Source organism: Vicugna pacos, chromosome 30 (genome assembly GCF_048564905.1).
Source record: "Vicugna pacos chromosome 30, VicPac4, whole genome shotgun sequence".
Classification (NCBI taxonomy): domain Eukaryota; kingdom Metazoa; phylum Chordata; class Mammalia; order Artiodactyla; family Camelidae; genus Vicugna; species Vicugna pacos.
In genome coordinates this window covers 13,429,738-13,449,856 of record NC_133016.1, presented here as the reverse complement: position 1 = coordinate 13,449,856, position 20,119 = coordinate 13,429,738, and the positions used below count along the sequence as shown (strand labels likewise).

The 20,119-nt window shown below is 43.6% G+C and overlaps 1 protein-coding gene and 1 pseudogene across 2 annotated transcripts; both read right to left on the bottom strand.

Annotated features, from left to right (window-relative positions):
• Positions 1 to 1,846: 1,846 nt before the first annotated feature.
• Positions 1,847 to 16,148, bottom strand: NARS1 (asparaginyl-tRNA synthetase 1). Of its 2 annotated transcripts, none has more exons than XM_006205748.4 (15): positions 15,990 to 16,148; positions 14,850 to 14,932; positions 12,855 to 12,920; positions 12,662 to 12,754; positions 12,486 to 12,575; positions 11,316 to 11,394; positions 10,379 to 10,449; positions 9,139 to 9,225; positions 7,731 to 7,952; positions 7,422 to 7,621; positions 6,887 to 7,022; positions 6,115 to 6,228; positions 3,900 to 4,031; positions 3,452 to 3,583; positions 1,847 to 2,959 (listed from the first exon to the last, which is right to left on the bottom strand). In XM_006205748.4, exons 1-15 carry the CDS (start codon positions 16,030 to 16,032, stop codon positions 2,828 to 2,830), a joined length of 1,680 nt encoding a protein of 559 aa, XP_006205810.1. In that variant the 5' UTR covers positions 16,033 to 16,148; the 3' UTR covers positions 1,847 to 2,827. The 2 variants fall into 2 exon arrangements, with proteins under 2 accessions (XP_006205810.1, XP_015096011.1); XM_015240525.3 differs by having other exon boundaries at positions 2,691 to 2,959; positions 14,850 to 14,929; positions 15,990 to 16,135.
• Positions 16,149 to 17,580: 1,432 nt separating this feature from the next.
• Positions 17,581 to 17,678, bottom strand: LOC116286093 (U6 spliceosomal RNA; annotated as a pseudogene).
• Positions 17,679 to 20,119: the final 2,441 nt, after the last annotated feature.

The window sequence follows — 20,119 nt, the reverse complement described above, 5'->3', positions numbered from 1 at the left end:
ACTAACCATTCATTCACTCATTCTTTTCATTCATCATTTTTTTTTTACAAAACAATTTACAGAGCATTCATCACTCTCCTTGTTAATTTGTCCTTCCTACTCGCTGATAATTGAACATTTCTTCCCTTTCACCATTTCGCCCATTCCTTTCTGTTGTCTTCAAATACAGAGTGAAGACCTTTGGGTAAAGATGGGGGCTTGAGCACAGGGATGTGATTTCACTTTCTCCCCAAAACTCCACTAAAATGTCAAGAGAAGTTTTTTTGGTGGTGGTGGTGGTGGTGGTGGTGTGTTTTGTTTTCAAGCATAAACCTGTAAGGATGGGGAAAAAAGAAAAGGGAGCCACAGCAAACGTGGGGAGCTGGAAGGCAGGTGGGTAAATGGTTAATGACTGAGCAGACACAAGAAAACAGAGTCCTAAGACGGCTCTCCTGAGACAAGAACGATCCAGATCTACACGACAGAATTCCTAGGAGGTTCGGGATTGGCAGCAGCATGTACCTCTGGATGTGGGGATGAAAGAGAGAGATGCTAGAATGAGATGGATTCAGGGGACTAGACTTACTGAAGTTGTACGCTCAGCCCTCTTCACCCTTTTCCCTCCACAGGAGATGGACAACTGTAACCAGCCCGAGAGGAAACGCCTAAGACTACTGGTATGGGGACAATTCAGGCATCTCAGCCCACAGCTGGGTTCATGTCTCCTCCCCACACACGTCAAAGCACTTTAATCTCCTATTTGGAATTCTCGGCAGATAACCAGGCACTACTTGACATCAGAGGAACACCTCGAAGAGGAAAAACAGAAACTCAAACAGAAGAAAACATGGAGGAAACTGCAATGATACAGGGAGAAGAAAACTTGGATTCAGTTGGTCTGGGATAAGGCCTGGGCACCAGCATTCTTCTTGGCCCCAAGTGATCCCAGAGTGTAGAAAGTTTGCTCTATATGCCGAAGAAGAAATGTTTAGGAAATGCTAGAGGCAGCCTGGTGTGGCGGGCGCTGAGTGACCAGAAATGCCTGCAGGACACTGGCAAAGAGGGAAGTTAGTACTTAAAGTCATTTGAATGGCTACCATATTAGCCTCCCATCTGTCCCCAAAACTTGGACAAGTACCAAAGGTGAAGAGGTGGCTGGTATGAGAATCACACCTCAGGGAGAGGTTTCAGGCAGGAAAGAGCTGCGAGAGGAGACCCCCACGAGAGCAGGAACTCAGAAAGGGGTGTTGGTGAGCTGGGCACTTGTCAGGAATCTGGGACGGGGTTGTGACGCTTGCATGACAGCAACAACCAGAGTGAAGGGAGTGAAAGTCCATGTGCACGAGGCTTGCTGCTCGCTGCACTCAGATTCTTGGTCTGACTCCTCGTGACCTTGACCCCTTTACCCCTACCCAATCCCACAGCTCTCCCTCAGTATTTAAAACTCTCGGCCCATTTATACAATTAAAATTTAAGCTAACTGAGTCTAACCTCTTCATCTAAATCCTGATCAAATGAATTGCCTAGTTGAATCCAATTAGAATTCATTCCCATTCTTACAAGATAATAGGCCAACTATACTACAAATGCCCCATTTCCATCTGTCATTTCACTTAATTGCAAAATAGGATACAATCTAATGTGTCCAAAAATAACCCAAAAAAGATTATAAAAGTGATGTACTAGGACCCACATCTCATTTAAAAAAGTCATTCCTTTTCATTACCATGTAATTTTAGTAATACTAAATTTAGTAATACCTAATTTCACATATACACATCATTAAAATCAAGATTTTATAAATGCAAATGGCATTTATAATGTGAGATAGAGATGCTCAACTTAAAAAAAAAATGAAGTCAGCAAAGAGTTTTCACGTGTCCATTTATTGATTGCTGGGAATACAGCCTATTGAGAATGCACGACATGCATTTTGGGGGAGAAAGTAACCAGAACTGAAATGAAGCCATCCAGTGAGGCTGAGAGTTCATAAAGTAGCACAGATTAGATCTGAAGATACTGTGTGGGATGACTCCAACAGCCACTTACGGTTATCATTAAGATTCCAGCCGCAAAGACTTTTGGAACTTATTTATTCTTCATTACTTAGGGAAGAGTGACATTACTTGGCTTCTTTAGCTTAAACTAATGCTAGGAAGAATGCTGTTCACTGACATGCCAGAAAAACAAAAACAAAAAACTTGCTCTTACTTCAAATTGTTGTTCCATTTCTACAATTCCTTCCCTATCAATTTGGATACCTTAGAATTATAAGCAGCTATACAGATTTAGAAAAAATTAACTGTCTTCACTTGATTCATTCCAGTATCTACTGCTGACTTGTGCTCTTTCTAATACCAGCAGATTTTTTACAGCATACTGTCAATGTCCCCCCAAGGTGTTTGCTTTAACTCACTGATACACTAAAGTGATATAAATTAAAGAATTCCAGTTACACTTAAAAGGACAGAAAGATTAAGTTACTGGAATGTCTCAGACCATATTTAAAATGGTTTCATTATAGATGTGGTATATATGCAACGATTAGAACCTGAAATTAGATGAAATGCTGAAATGTATTCAGAACTGCCGAGTGACAGGATGCATATTTCCCCTAAACTTTGTACTGGCTATTTTTTTCTTAAAATGACGACAGCAGTGTCACTTGATATTTAGACAATTTGGGTTGCTTTTCATGGTAGCAGGGATAGAAAACAAAAAGAGAAAACAAACAGATATACCCAAGTGGAATAAAAAAGGGCAGATTTTTTTGCTTTTTTTTTTTTTAAGAGGCAGTCTGTTCCTCCCGTGAACTGTGTTCTTTCATTAATGCTTCAGGGGGACTTGGTCAAGGCTTGCAGCGCTGAACAAACCGAGGGTATAAGCACACATCTCGGATGTGATATCTATCCAGAATCCAGGTTAAGAATCGTTCCAACCCCAAGCCATAGCCTCCATGTGGACATGTGCCAAATTTTCTCTGTTTAAAAAGAGAGAAGGAGAAATGCTTAGTTTAAAATTTTGTCTAAAAATAGTTAAAATTTTCTACCGTAAAATGAGTCAGCTTATCATGGTTAAGAATTCAACCCTTAGTCTAGACACTTTTGTGGAGCACATGTGAAAAAAATAATTTGGTATGAAAAATAAACCAGGGATTTGCCATCCTGGAAAGAAGAGATTTCAAACTTTTAGATTAAGTCAATAGATATTGGTAAGATCTAACGACAAATTTTTAAAAACTCAGTATCAATGAGCAAGGCCACAGTTACACTGGCTTTCAAATTAAATTAACGTATTATTGGCCAAAGACAGAACTTAGCAATATTCACTTGCCACATTATAACCATGAAACCAAAAACAGCTCATTCGAGTGCCAAAATACCACCCTGATTTCTCCCTTTTAAAAATCTCAATTTATACACAACTATTATTATGAAAAAATTTAAAGAGTGTTTTAAAAATTTGTTTTTACCTGATCTGTGTACCAGTAATAGGGAGTGGGGTCAATTCCTTCTCTTTTATAACCTGCCAGTATTTCTTCGTTATCCCAGATACGCATTGAGCCTCCCACAATCTCACCAACATTGGGCATCAACACGTCGACCTTTAAAAATGAGTAAATAAAATACAGTTACTACCAGGCTCTCAGTCATGGCACTGCTCTAGAGTTTTAATGAAAGTCACGATTAAGCTCCTGTAACTAAAGGAGCACTGGGATCATGCACAATTCAAAGATTATTCGAATTCTGTAACTTGACAAGGTAGGTTAAACCCAATCAGAGGACAAAAAACACTTCTTTAAATATTGTCATTCTAGATTTATAACAAAATATTTGCCATGAGCTGTATCTTATTCCAATGACAGCCCCTACCCCCTTAAAAAAGCAAAATCACGAATACTGTTTGAAGCACAAACTGACCGACTCGGTGAGGCGCGGATCCTCGGGGCAGCGCTGCATGTAGAAGGACTTGATCTCCACGGGAAATCGACACAGCAAGATGGGCTCATTAATGGTGTCCGTCATCAGTCTCTCAGGGGCTTCCGGGATATCCTGAGGTTAAGCCAGACTTTGTTAACACCTACAACTCGCCATGTGACAAGACAGAAGCAGCCCTTTGACCCACTAGCAGCCCTTCATCTTATTCATGCCACAAAGTCCAGAATACACACCCACCCATGACCCAGGACCACACGGGTGTAAGGGATAATTTCTGCAAAACGAACAGTTAAATGCATTTGCCTCCTTCAACAGTAGATCTCGAGTGCCCTGCTGCTTGAGGAATGAAAACAAACACAACAAAACAAAACAAAAAAACCCCACCAAGCCGTTATCGCTGTGACTAGGTACTGTTCAGGTATTTTTACAGCGGCCAGTTTTATCTTGCTCTGAAGCAAACGCGGTCCTTTTAGTCCCAATGGGCATAAGATAATCCATGAACGCTCCAGAACATCACTGATCCACACACAGAGTGTATTATTAATAACACCAATCTTTAAACTCTCCACTTATCTGTGCTGCTTTCCTGTTACAATAAATCTACATGCCTTCAATGGTAGTAAGACACAGTCATAAGACAAATAATCAATGTCAAATTTGTAAGTGTAACCACACCTGGAGTAGTCAGCCAAGAGACGTTAGATGAAGATGAATCAAGTTAATCTGTGTCTCTCTCAAACGTCCTTCGGCAAACCACACATAGATTCATGTTAAAACTGAAAACTCTCATCCCAGTGGAAACTGATTGAGAGAACCAGCCAGGGCTCATTGATTTGTTTAATGCAAGAACTGAGACGGCACTTGGCCGTCACCTGGCACAGCTGTTTTCAAACTCTAGTTCCTGGAGCCCTGGGCCCTCTAAAGTCCCGAGAGGAGATGGGGGGTGAGTGGGAGAGCTCTGGTCTCTCATCTTTTAATCACTTTACATACTAGAGTTCTGCGTAACATTTAATTGTGGGATAAGGGGCCTTACTGCACTTTCCGAAAAGTCTGAACACCTCTTATATACTCTAGCGCCCCCATGTGTTATGGGAGGACATCCATTCATAGAGGAAATGCTGACATGCATGGAGGGCTTCCCGCACCTCGGCCCTTGCTAGGCATTTAGCTCACTAAGCCCTCACAATTTTGCAAGTGGCTGTTCCCTCCAACACAGAGATAAGGAACACAGAGAACAGGGTCACTGGCCTTTGGTTATACAGCAGTAAGGACCGAGGTGGGAGCTAAGCCCACCGGGGGGGCTTTTACTCCAAAGCTTGGGTTCCTTCCACTCAATCACACTACCTTGCTAAGGATTAGGTAATAATGGTTCTAAAGTTTTCAGCACAAAATTCTGTTATATACCATCGACTGAATTCATGAAACAATAAAAATAATTTATATAAGCCTGGTACACTATCTGCCTTCTGTAAATTCTTCATAAAATCTAGCACTAGTTATTAGCATTTCATCTGTAAAACAGATTTGCAAATACTATGGAAGGAGCGGTAAGTGCACAGGGAAGAGGGCTTAGAATAGCGTTAACAATCGAGACTCCCAAAACCTGCTGGGAGGGTGGTCCCAGGCAAGACAGACACGATCAGTGTATCTGGGGCACCGGGCCACCTTCCCCATCAAAGCCTTCTCTCTTGGTTTTGCATTTTAACCAATAGCTATTTTTTACTTTGAATCGCCTCTGTATGCAGGAGTTTTAATTCACCGTTTTGGGGGGAAGAATCCTTTTTGAAAGACCCAGATACTTTCTCCATAAAAATAAAACGAATATATACACATACCAACATTTTGCACGTGATTTCAAAGTTCACAACTTTCTGAAGCATGCTGCCAGTCTAGAGAATTACAACTAGAGCTTGTAAGTCAAGCCCACGGATTGACCATGGAAGAGGAAAGAGACAAAGGATGAGATGTGAAGGCGACAGACTTGCTAACATGCACTGAACACAACAGAAAGGGCACTGCCCTAAGGTTTACTCTGCATCTACTAACCCAGTGGATCCTCAGACCCCAAGAAGGAGGTTCTGCGGTTATTTAATGACAAGCAGAGGCCTCCTGCATTAGTGGGTACTTAACCGCAAGCAGCAATCCACTGAAGCACAAGGCCCCCCCTTTGGAATAATGATTAGAAAGGAACCCGTACCTCTCCAAATTCATAGAAAGTTCCATCTTCTTTCTTCACATTGTGTTCCTTTAGCCACTCAATAGCATCTGAATAGTTCATCCGTTTGAAAGGCCGTTTAGGGGGCTTGAACTTCTACAGTAGAAAGGAAAAATACAGTTACATAAAGAAACCATAAACACTAACATTTCCACTTTAAGAAACACTATTTACCAGTATTGTAATATTATTTCAGACTGAAAACACAATGTGGACATTCCTAAAAATGGAAAACAGATACAAACTTCCTCCTATGTAAGTTAAAATATTATGAAACTGTCGGCAATGACTAGTACAAAATTTTAGTCTTCAAAATCTTAGTCTGGAAGTGGGTGAAGGGGTCAAAAGGTACAAACTTCCAGTTATAAAATAAGTAAGTCCTGTGGATATAATGTACAGTGTGGTGACCACAGTTAATAATACTGTTTTACAAATTTGCAAGTTGCTAAGAATGGATCTCAAAAGGTTGCATCACAAGCAAAAAAAGTTGTAACTGTGTGGGGTGACGAATGTTAACTTGACTTACTGTGGTGGTCAGTTTCTGGTATATACATATACCAAATCATTATGTTGTACACCTAAAACTACTATAATGTTACATATCAATTATAGTTCAAAAAATATACATATATACATACCAGTCACTTCTCTCAAAGCTCACCAAGCTATTAAATCTATAAAACCTGAGGGTGAAGATTCACTGACTCCTGAAACAGAATCAAACGCCTGTGTTTCCATCAAACAGCACACCTACCGGGTTGAGGTCACGCACGATGCTTGCTGCAGGTGACTTCAGGACTCTGTCTACCACATCACAAACCAAGTCCTCTAGTCGGTCCAGGAGCTCCTCGAAGGTCAGGAAAGGGCACTCAGCCTCCACGTGAGTGTATCTGAGGGACAGGACAGGGGCTCAGTGCTGCTCTCCTTTTCAAGCAAGGATTCTACTGCTGGGAAACTGCCCAGAAAGGTACAACTCCTACCCGGCTAATCAATTCCCAGCTCTGCAAACTAGGTTTAGACCACCGGCCCCCCTTTTCCCCCCAACAGAGATTCCTTGTTTATTCCTTAATAAAAGATCAAGACAAAGTAGAAGAAAGACCTTAGCGAGCTATGGCCTAAGAGGCAAAACTTCTTCCACGGTTTCCATTAACTTGTTCAACTGCCTTTCATGTACCCTATTAACATAGCAGCAGTTTCTACAGACATCATTTACCTATATAAAGATCGCCCCCTGAACCTTTTTTCTTTAAAAAAAAAATTTATTTTTAAGTAAAAAGATAATTCCGTACTCAGCCAGGTGCCTTCGTGTTCTGGATTGTTCTGCCCTGTACGACTGCGCGATACAGAACACATCTCCCAATGCTGGCACGCAGGTCTCCAGGTACAGCTGAGAGGACTGAGTCAAATAGGCCTCCTCCCCGAAGTAGTCCAGCTTGAAGAGGGTGGCCCCACCTTCCACCTGTGTTTGCACTAAGGTCGGAGGAGTAATCTGCTCAGACGGAAAGGAGGGGAACATAAAGGCCTTCTGTGAGCACCGTTATTCAAGTTCAAAGACGGCAAAGGGCATGGCCCGCAAAAGATGGCGCCCGCGCACTTACTTCGTAGTACCCCCTCTCGAAGAAGTGATCTCTGAAGCACCTGGTGACCATGGAACGTGCTTTTAGGATTTTGGACATGTTCTCCCCCCGGATCATCATGTGTCTGTTGTTGAGCTGGACGTCAACGTCAGACTCCTCGTTGATCAGGTTATCGGCCCCTCCCGCGGGGGCCAACCCGATCAGCTCCCAGAAGTCACAGCTCAGCTCGTGGCCCCCTGGAGCCTACGTTTTTAAAAGGGGGGCAGGGAGAACGAAAGGGAGGGAGAAGGAAACAAAAAATGTACAGTGCTGAAGATTTTAATTTATGTCAAAACTTTTAGTAAGTAATTCCTAAGAATCTTATCATTGTTAGCCTGCCCTTCTAAAAACGAGACCAGTAATTGAATTTTCTACCGATAGATTAATATTTCTTTCGGAGTAAATACCTATAATACGTAAGTTTTTAAAAATAAAAAAGCACAAACTAGAAAATAAGAGAAACTATAATCCCATTTTGGTATAACTTTCTAGCCTTTGCCCAATAATTTAAAAGTAACATAATACCCACATTGAAAAACTCCTTAAATGCAAAGGTTTTATCAAAAGCTATTTCTCTTTGGAACATATATATAGTAAAAATTTAAATTCTCCCTAATAATTCCACTGAAGCCATCTACAATGGAATATATAATTATCTTGGTGTCAAACTCTACACAGCTAGTATCATCACGACAACCACTCCCTTTTGCAATTACACTACTTCCAAAGAAAACTCAGTGAACTTGAATCAGACATTCACTCTTGATAAAGGTTCTTTCTGTGAACTCTGGGAGGCTGTTTTACCGATATCGCTAGTCTATCCAGAGAATCCTAGGGGCTCCCTCTGGTGGTTAATACATCACACTTGTCTTCTTTCCCAACAAACAAATACAACCACAGTTGTTATTTGAACAACAATTACCGACAAGTATCTGTAACGGGTACAGGTTACCTGCCCGTTGCCTGGGGAACAAGCAATTCTCTGAATATCAGAGTTATATTTAACTTTTCTTTTAAAAAGAGGCTTTCAAGTTCTATTTTGAAAGTTTCAGATTTAGATCACTGTTCTTTCCTGAAAAACTGCGGGTAGATTGTTAAGTTTTAATTTCCACCTAGCTGAAAAGTTATCCACACACACACACAGAGCAAACAGTTCTGGCCCATGACGATTACTCAGTTATTCTTTAGGTGGTTAGTCCCTGAGGTCGTTACATCATGTGAGCTGCACAGCGTCCATATTTCACTGGGAAAGGGAAAGGCATTCGACTTTTGGCAAGTGCATCACCACATTCGTGTATTTATACGCCAAATATCAAAAGCACAAAATAAAGACATTAGAAAACTAGTAAGCACACACCTTTTCACCTGGTGAGGAACTCAACCCACTCACCTGCTTGCCCTTTGGGGTAAGGTTCAGCATTCCGTACACTGCAACACTGCTCTCAGTGGACAAGAGGACTCCATTGTAACACTGACACTGTGAAAAGATCAAGTTCAAGTTTAGTTATTCACACTTACATTAAAATATTCTAACAGAGAGGAAGCAAAGGGGATTATTTACAAAGTCCAATACTAGTAAAATAAGAAGATGGCCATATATTTTTAACATTAACAAAGAATAGCTATTTTTGTGAGAGATCTATCTATATACAGATACACATATGTGTAAGTACATACTTTTTATACATAAACATGTTCATAAGTCACACTAGCCCACATCTCTTAAAAGCATCTGGAAAGTCTATTTTTCCTTTTTCTTTAAAAATCAGACTGTTAAAATAATACACAGAGTCCATTTAGGCTATGATCATCAATACTTGCTAAAATCATTAGGAGAAAAGCGATGGAGAATTTTATAAAGGAGGGATCAGGCGATCGACACCCAAACCCACCAATCATAAAAAAAAGACAAACGGACATCCATGATGTGATATAATTGGAAGAACACAGCTTTGCCCATGAAGTAGTTATGACCACTTCCCGATCCCCACAAAAAGAACTCGAATCTGATCAGACCTGAACTCTAGCTTATAAGAAATACAGATAGAGGAACATGTTAAATGACACCTCTGGATGCAATCAATCAAATCTGGGGTGTGGGAAGTTCCATGAGACAAATGACCAGGCTTTTTCAAATAAATGGTAAGGGTGGGTGGAGAAAAGAGAATGAAAATGGAGAACTGTTGCAGATTAAGAGAGATTTCAGAGACACATCAACTACATGCAACAGGGAGACCTTGTCTGGATTCTCCTTCAAACAACTGTAAAAAGACATTATGAATCAATTGAGAGAATCTGATTGGATATTTAAGAGTTTTGTGTTAATTTTGGAGTGGGAGTGAAAATGGTGGTGTGGTTATGTCAAAAATATTTCTGAAAGAAAGAAATTCCTGTTTATTTGTTAAGTATCACCAGTTTATGGTATTTCATTACAGCAGCCCAACTAAGATGTTCCTCGTGGGCTTCTCTGAGGTTTCTTTATACTGTTCCATTGTTTTGATGTTGGAAATTCTCCAACAGTATCAGCTTAAAATAAGTACACAGACTGTAAAATTCCCAAAACTAACAATGGAGGAGACTACTGAAAAAAATCTAACTTTTAGCCATCACAAATATGAGAAAATAGTTACCAAATCGTCTGACAAGACACACTGAAGGTAACCCGTACCATCCCGCAACACCAGAAACATTAAATTCTTTCCTAAAAATGAGAAAGAGAAATTTAGCCAGACTGTTCGCCAGACACTTGAAAGCCCTTTCTCCTAATTTAATCTTATATAAAGGAACCACCAAGGTTAAACGCTGGAAGTTCAAACCTCCCACGAGGCCCTGTTCCTCCGCAGTGTCCATTGGCTATATCACTACTCAGTTCTTTGTTATGTTTTCAAATCCTACGTGAGCCTCCTGACCCACATGATCACGGGAAAGCAAGACAGTAAGCAGGTGAGTGAGGGTTTACGTCTGGTTCACGCTGAACCCCCCCACACCACCCAGCACAGCGCGTTCAGTGGGAGGTGCATGTATACTGCCACACAGAATCACTCCTTTAGTTTTTTATGTCCCGTTTCTTTTTACGAAGGATTTAACAACCACTTACAATAAAAAAAAAAAAAGTGATAAAATCAGGGCTGAGGGGGGAAGTACAATGCGAATATACTAATTATAAAAGTCAGCATCACTGCCATAAATAAGTTTCAGGTTTGGCCCTGCACTTCCTCTAATATATCCCCTGCTTTTCATTAAAGAATTCAATTCAATTAGACAAATATTTACTGGACACCTCCTGATCGTTGTGATTTCTTACAGTTAGGTAACATTTAAATAATGTTAACTTTTAAACAATTACACAGTTTAATGCAGTTAAATAATATTAAATAATGTTCAACTTTTAACAGTCATGTTAAAAGAGAACAAGTTTAGGATACAAAACCACTGTGTCCTTTAAAAAGCTAGCATTCCCAAACAAAAATACCTGCAAGTAAATGTTTGTTTGTTTTTTAATGTTCATTGTCCTCTAAGACCAGGGACATTGAAAATTAGAGACAAAAGGATGGCTATGCCAGTTACCTTGCCTACGCAGCCTGTGGACCCAGCCGAACACCTTTACTCTTTGGCCTCGATATCCTTGCAGTGCACGAATCTTCACCTGTCAGGTTAAAATACGTAACATTGGACCCCGTGTGTCATTTATCACATACCAACTTTTTAACAGATATTAGATGGATGGCAGGAAAGCGTCAAAAATTCACAAATGGTGTAAAACTGCAGACAGTCATTCTACTGCAGGTTAGAGCCAAAAAACTGCATCATACTGGAGTGGTTAAAAAAAAAAGTCCAAGTCTTCTTTCTCTTTGTGCAAAACTGGCGATGAGAAATACCTAGAACTTCATCTATCGCTACGTAAAATCCACAAATAAATGAAGTCACATTAGCAAAAAGCCTCATCCATGCAGGGCCCTGGCCCTGAGCTCACAGTCCCTCCGGCCACTCTGGGAGGGGGAAGATACCACGGGCTGGCTTTTTGTTTGGGGGGATGAAGGAGAAGCGTGAGGAAGGAGATGGTGGGTGGGCCCAGAAAACAGCTTCATCACTAAGGAAGCAAGAAATATATGACAGTTCAGCAGCAGTAAGAACTGTGTGAAACCTAACCACGTCCACCCACAGGCCAGCATTCCGTTCCAGAAAGACTACAGGTGTAATGCAATTAAACATAAAAATCACAGAACCTTTTTCTCGATTTAAAAAGTCGTGAAGAGGTTGGGGTATAGCTCAGTGGAGGAGTGTGTGCTTAGCATGGATGGATGAGGTCCTGGGTTCAATCCCCAGTTTCTCCATTAAAAAAAAAAACTAAATTTCTAAAAATGAAAAATGTAAAAATTTATTCAAAAAATTATGAAAATCAAGAATTTCAACCTCTTCTTTTAATGGTGAGGAAACTGACACTCAGGGAGGGTAAAATCCCTTGACTTACACCACACAGCACAGCCAGGCCTGGATCCCAGCCAGGTCTGCTAGCTTTTAGTCGGGACAGAATTCATTTAACATGCAATTACTAAATTTCATTAAAAAACGAACCGGCCTCATAACTCCCAAACGTTACTTCTCTCTCTCCCCCTTGAAAGAAAAGAAAAGACAAACACTGCAAAGGGAGAGCGCACGAAGCAAGCTCCCAGACACAGGAGTAACAGTCTGCCGTGGCAAGTCCACGGTATTTGAAAGGACACACGTCACACTTACACATTTTGGCTCTGGGAGACTTGCATCATTCTTTATGGTGATCTTCTTCGCTTCTTCCAGGTTCTTTTCTCTTCGCAAATTGTCTTCTGCCTAGTTTTAACAATGAGGCGACGTGTTAACACAGCTTCTAGCGTTTGAACTTCAAAAATGTTCACAGCAACAAATTGACTGCTCACCTCTTTCTTTTCCCGGGATTCACTCTTCATCTGTTCCCTGTGCCACATTTTTCTAATGTTCTTCATCTGTGATTTAGAAATAACATCCCACCGCTAGAGGGAGAGACGGAAACTTAATGTTTTCAAGACCTCTGCATTTGATTGACGATTTCTTCATAAAATATAATTCTGTCAAGTTTTCGGTTCACCCTACCTCGTTTTCTTTTTGTGAATCTACGTAAATGGTAGGAAAGGGTTCCTTTCCAACGGTCATCAGAGCCTTGGGGAGGGAGGGAGAAAAGGACATTTCTTTAACATTGTACAATATTTAAAATCAAAACAAAACCTGAATTACAAAGTGACTTCCATCACCTAGAACATAATCAAGAGCCAAGAAGAAAGCATAAAGACCCCAACAGCCAAGATCAATGCTGATGGAAGGAATGACTGAACGTACTAAGGACATTTAAAGTAGAACGTCCTTTCCCAAACAATTCTAGCAAGTTCCGTTACATGGTATACAGTTTCCCATACTAGTAGACCAGAAACAACAGATTTGAAGTGGCCATGGGGACCAAAGGGAGAAAGGCCGACAACAGAAGAGACAGCTAACAGCAAAGGCCAACTGCAAATCACATCTAGGTGGTGAATCCTCACTAAGAATTCAGCCACTTCTGAAACTCAACAACATAACAGTTAAGTACTCAAAAGGTTAAGTTTTATTTAATTGTAAAAATCCCTGTGTGCAGAATACGTCCCTCTCTTCACCAACATTGGGACACATCAGATATCACTGTTTCATTTAATATTTTACAGCCTGTATTCCTTTTTCAAAATAGTTAGAAATATGTAAAAGATAAGTGTTTTATTAACTGCTTCAAATAGTCCTTCATGTTTTCTCCTAAGTTATTGTCAACCAAGAAAGGCAATGAATTACTCTCTGTAGTGGTAAGTTCTGAAGTTTATGGAAACTAGACCTTTTCTAAAGGTCTGAAAAATACTTCTCATCCTGATTTAACACTAGTCTCAACTCAATTATTGCCACAGGGGAGGAAGGAACCTGGATCTTTGGAAACATTCAAGAGAGTTCAGTTTCTCTTTTTAACAATTTGACTTTGAAAGGATGCTTGTCAATCACCAAGAATTCATTTCCTACCTGACAGTCTACCCTGATACCTCCTTCGTTATCACTGAAAGAGCCAAAATGTAACTCCCCAAATCAGAATGGCACACTTTTGTGTAGCACAGCGACGTTTTGCAAACAGTCACCTAGACAGTGAATGTTCGAGGACTAGATGAATGTTTGGGGGAGCCACAGGAATCACCCCAACAATCAGAAATGAAAAAGATTTCCCTCTAAGAGTTAAACACCAAAGCAGGGACTGGCCAGACAGGGACACACAGAAAGAAGAGTGTCGGGCAGGTTCTTCCCAGTGCTGCCCTAGGAGAGGGCTTTCGCCATCTTCCTGCAGTGGCAGCTGTAGCCACTCAGGATCAAGCCCACCGCTACTTTCAGAGGGCTGCCTCTTGGCCCACATGGTAACCTGATGTGATCAGTTACCTACTCACGTCCTGAGTCAATGCTCTCGAAGAACCCGTCTGAACTGTATTTGGCTTTCCATGGAAGTCTGCTTAGAGAGAACATGCTAAACTCATCGGAGGATTCTAGACCCTGAGAAGTAATAGTTCATCAATACATGAGCATCCGGGCTTCAGGCTCTAGACTAATGAGTTACTGAGCATCTCCTCTGAGATGGGGGTCCTTTCTCGGTACACTGACTTAAGTCAGTTCTTTGAGTCTCAAGGGTCACGATCACATCTGGATTTGGGTGGTAAATTTACCAAGAGGACTCTCAGGAGTCAGTTTGGAAGAAACCTGGGCTTAAACTCAGTGTGAATGAGGGAAGCTGATTTTCATTTCTACACAAGTTGAAAAACTGGCCACCTGACTCACTGGAGCGAAAAACTTCAAGATGCAATGCCGCTTGGTAAGGAAGAAGAGAAGACAGCTACCAAAAGTGTTCAAATAAGTTTAGGCTCAGATCACCTCATGTCCTTAAAACTACGTATCTTTATATATCCCTTTCCCTTTCTAAAAATTCTCTTCAAAACCTAGTGCTTGAGATAAAACTCTTGACAAATCACATGCTAACTGACATAAGTCATCAATAAGTGTAAAACTGTTTTCCTAATGAGGAAGAGATACTACCTTAAGACCTGTTTTAAAAGGTTTCTCCTTGGTTCCATCACCGGTAGCATCACTTCCCTCCCGGTCGGAGACATACAGCTCTGCTGTTTTGCAAAATGAGAATAAGTTACTCGTTTGGCCAACAAATATCAGTCACCTCATACTGCACCTACTTTATCCATTCTTTACCTTTGTAAACAGAACAAGCATCTGATTGGTAAAAAATTATCAAGATCCAAAAGAAATTAAATAGTAATTATCTTCCCACTCCCCTCTTCAACGACATCCATCTCATAAAAAGAGATCAGTTACAAATTGAGCTTTCCAAAATAAACTTTGATCATTTTAATCTGTGATACTGCTTCTGTCTACTAGGGTCCCCAACAACAAAGCAAGGGCTTTGAAGGTGGTCAGACCAGACTGGAATCGTAGATGTTGTTGTACCTTAAAAGCCAGAGTGACCCTGGAGAATTCACTTAACCTTTCTGGGCTTAGTTTCTGAGTCTATAAAATTAGAAAAACAATACTCGTCTCGAAGTACTGAGGATGAACTGCATAAATCAGACAGCCTAGTGCCAGGGCACAGATAAACAAACACCAGTTTCCTCTATTCCTTAAAGGAAACCTGAGATTAAACAAACTGCAGAAGGCCCTACAATTAGTAAGTCTGAACAGCGACATCAATCCAGGTCCCCTAAATCTCTCCCTTTTTCTACTGCACCATATGGTCTCTCAGGAAATCTCAATATAAATGAGGATGTGTGAAAGAGGATTCGCATCGTTAAGTTCCTTCCTGTCGATCACCCGGGAGAGTTATTCCTTTAGGGGCTACCCAGACGTCTGACCGTGCCTCGCAGAGCCTAAATGTCAACTGGATCATGGGATTTTTCGCAGTGGGGCAGGGCCAGGAGCGGCCGCCATCCCAGCCCGAGGCACCCAGGGCTCGAGGGGAGCCCGGCCCGGCCAGTGCGGGCCCAGGGTGGGTCCGCGCCCCTCCTCCCGCCCTTCCTCCTTCCCTCCTAATCGTTCGCGCAAACAGTGGCGGGGCGCCCACTCTGTGCCAGGCGCTAGGGTCAGAATCGTCCTCGGCCGGAACTAGGTTCCTGCCCCAACCACAACCACCGCGCCCCTTACACCCCCGGGTCCCCGAGCCTCACGCACCTAGCACCATCCCTGCGGTGGCCCTGGTCACCTCCAAGGACATCGCCTCCAACACGCCGCCGCCTTATCACCCCAACGTGCACCAGCGGCTTCCTCAACTCGGACGTTGCATCATACAGCGTCGTGCAGAACTCGTCCCAGTAAGTCACCCGAGCGTCGCGGCGCCATTGGTTACGGGAGGTTACGGGACGTGGGCGAGAGGCGCTATGGCCGCCATGTTGGGTCCTGGCAAAGGCCACTTCCGGGTCCCGCGCCGCGCGCTCCCCGGTGCCCTCCTTGCTTTGGGGGCTCCCGGGGGGCACCTCCCTGCCGGGGACTCCCCGGCCCCTGGCACCCTGGGGCGCCGCAGCCCCGCGCCCTCCGGTCTCCATCTCCCCAACTTTCACTGCAGAGTCTTCCATTTCCGCCCCTCTCCCCGCTGTGGGCGCGCCAGGCCCCCCTTGGAAAACCTCAAGGACTTCGTTCCAGATCCCCAGGTGGCGGAGTCCTTGGGGAATTAATGTCACCATCAAGTATACTGAGCGCCAGCAACGAGCTGGGATGGAGGTGGGGTGAGAGACGTAGCTGAAGGCAGTCCTATCCCACATTCATTGCCTGTTTTGAAATATGAAGATGCTTTAACTTTCTAACTTTGATGAATGAACGTACTCCTGTATTTGTCACTTGGACTATAGGGTATATTTTATTTAAAGTTACAAGGATCACTATTAGGGAGGCCATAACAAGTCGTGGGTAGAACTTGGGCTTCAAACCTGGTTGGGATTCTGGTTCTGTCTTTTGCTCTGTGTCTTGGGAGAAATGACCTAAGCTGTCTGAGCTTCAGTTTCCCTATTTGTGAAGGATGATTACGTTCACTGCCCCCAGTAATAGGTTCTAAATAAAAGATAGCTCACATTATTCTCCACTTAGTGGAATACCAGAGTTCATCCTTGGGTCAAAGGAAAACACATTTTTGTTATGAAAGAAACTTTAAAAATAGCTCCATAGATAGGCTTAGCCTATCAAAAACAGATACTTGTCTTCAGAAATATTTCACCCAGTTTCATGGACTTTCCCCTTTCCCTCCTCATGGAGTGGTTTCTGTTTGCCCACATACTAGTTACCTGCTGCTGCAAGGCAAATTCATTACCTCACACAGTTTCTGAAGGCAGGAATTTGGGCGTGGCTGAGCTGCGGGTTCTGAGACCGGGGCTCTCCAGAGTCAAGGTGTTGGCAGGGGCTGCAGTCACCTGACAGCTCAGCTGTGTGATGACCTGCGTTAGGCCCGCTCATGGCCGTTGGCAGAAGGCTGGGTTCCCGGTCAGGTGGGCTGCCAGTGATGGGGCAGCTGCCTTCCCCGAGAAGCAAGTGATGAGAGAGACAGAGAGAGAGACTGAGACTACGTTGGTTACCCATGTTTAATAAATACCCACAAACTCCAAGCAACACTTGCGTTCTCACATTGTCTGTGGGCCAGGAACCCAGACAAGGCTGAGCTGGGGCCTCAGGCTCTGGGTCTTGCAAGAGGCTGCAATCAAGTTGTCAGCTAGGGCTGCAGTTATTTAAGAATTTTTTTTAACAGTTTGTAATGAAAGTTGTAACAAGATTACTTAAAAATATGGAACGCTTCATGAATCTGTGTGTCGTCCTTGCCTGGGGCCAGGCTAATCTCTGCATCATTCCAATCTTAGTATACCCTGCTGCCACAGTGACTACTGTCTAAGATTCTTAAGTCTCACCTGGGCGGATGCTTTCCCACACACTCCTGTGGGTGTTGACAGGATGCAGTAACTCATGGGCTGCTGGACTGAGGGCCTCGGTTCTTCGCTGGCTCTTGGCCAGAAGCCACCCTCAGCTCTCTGCCACGTGGGCCTCTCCAGAGGGCAGCTGGCTTCCCCGGAGCAAGCAAGCAAGAAGGCACGAGAGCGCGCAAACAAGATGGAAGGCACTGGCCTTGGTAGCCTACTCTTGGGAGTGTGATATCCCACCTCTTTTACCGTATTCTGTTCATTAGATTCAAGTCACTCGGTCCAGCCTACACTCAGAGAAAGGGTTTTATACCAGGGCACCAATACCAGGAGGCAGGGATCGTGGGGCCATCTTGGAAAGCTGCCTGGGACAGCGACCTAAGCCTGCGCTGCAGTGCCTTTGAACAATCTAATTAGCAAGGTGACGCCATCATTTCTGCTATTTTCTGCTGGTCACACAGACCAACCCCAGTACAATACAGGAGCGGATTCCACAGGGGGTGGATACCAGGGGGTGGAGCTCAGTGGGGGCCTTATTAGAGCCTGCCCACCGTAGCCCACCTGGGGAATTTCTCCTCTTCACCCTGCTCTGTGCCCCCAGGGGCTGACTTACGTAGACCCATCAACGGGCTCTCTGGCTTCTGGTCAGACACAGCCAAGGGGGAGCCCTGGCAGGAGAGCAGAGGGATGCAGTGAGGTTAGGGTACTTGTTCCCCAGCTCCCTCACTGCAAGCTGGCTGAACCCTCAGTTTCTGTCAGGTGGCATTTGAGCAACCCTTCATGAATTTAGTTTTATCTGATCCATGAAATCGGGTGTACACAGAAACATTCCATAGCAGAAAAGGGAAGTGTATATGTGGAAGTGGGCTGAGCAGGTCTGGACGATGGGAGTGAGCTGCACAGGAAGAGGACGGGTTCCCATAGCACCTGCATTGCCGGCTTTGCTGCCTCTTCCTCAGCCCATGCTTGGAGACTCGGGGTTCCCCCAGGTCCGGTTCCTGGCATCCACATAGTACGCTGGCACAAGCCAGGCGTGGGCGGCCGTTGTATTACAGCCCCACCCGGGTGTGGCACTGGGAAGACAGTGGCATAGAGGCGTCATCTCAGGTGCTAGAACTCTGAGCAGGATGACGGGTTTTCCACTTCTTACATGAGTAGAGGTGGCTTGAGGGACTGATGGCCACTGGCTGAAGAGGTGACCAGTTGATCAGGGACTTGGAAAGAACAAGATTGGAGATTAGGTACAGGCAGTCCGGTGGGGAAATATGTGGATGGACTTTTCTGAATGAGCAGAGAATGTGAAGCTATCTTGCCCCGTGTAAATGTCCACTAGAAGGTGTTCAGTAGGGAGGAGGTCTTTGTGACCTGTGGATGTTGCCCTTTTCCCCCAAACAGCCCAGTTCTGGCTCAGAGAAACCATGTAGAAAGTGGCTAAAATAAAAAGATAGAGGCCATGTAGGGGTTCCACTGCATGGACTGCCCTTCATCAAGGCTGATCTGGCTGGCTGACCACCACTGCTGAGGACCCAGCTTGACAACAGCAGAAGCCAACTTTGAGGACCTGGTGGGACACTAATCTTTGGGGAGGCTCAGCTGGCCACCTGGTAGCCTGTGGATTATATTCAACCCCCGGAGGAGGCAGCAACATGCCTCTCAACTACAGAATCATTGCCCATGTAAGGTCAATGCCTGCAGCACCGACATCTGTGGACTTAAAGAATGCTATATCCATCCCCACAGCGCATAACGTCTTCTCCAACCAGGGAACACATTTTCAATGAAGGAGGTGTGACAGTGCGCTCATACCTGTGGAGTTCACTGCGTAACATGGGCTTTATGTCAAATCAGATGATCGTTTAAAATATGCTTCCCTTCCCTACATGGAAGGAATATACTTCCCTGCTTCATTTATGTTGGGCTTGGCCATGTGGATTTTCTCTGGCCATGGAAGATGGGCAAATGCCATGCAAGTAAAGGTTTAAACTGTGCTTGTAAGTTGAGTTTGTTTTCTTGCATCTGCCATCGTCATGACAAGAACTTGCCCCAAATGGCCCACTGGTCCAAGAAGGTGAGAAAACCATGACTTGGACGCAGTCTGCAGCTCAGAGCCAAGCCCATCTGAACTCAGCCCAGATCAGCTGACTCCTAGATGCATGAGTGAGAATAAATGATTGCTTTGTTGCCTCTGAGTTTTACAGCATTTTGTTACGGAGCTTTATTATGACAACAGTAAACTGATACATGCCCCATTACCTAGAAGCAGTTGGCTTAAAAGGAGAGCTGATGGCCTATTAGGGGGCAGTTACGACACCCTGTGAGGTGTCATGGTCAGTGTAGGGTGCAGTCTTAAACCAGTAGACAGTGTAGGGTGCAATCTCCCCCATAGTGGAATGCGTTTTTTTG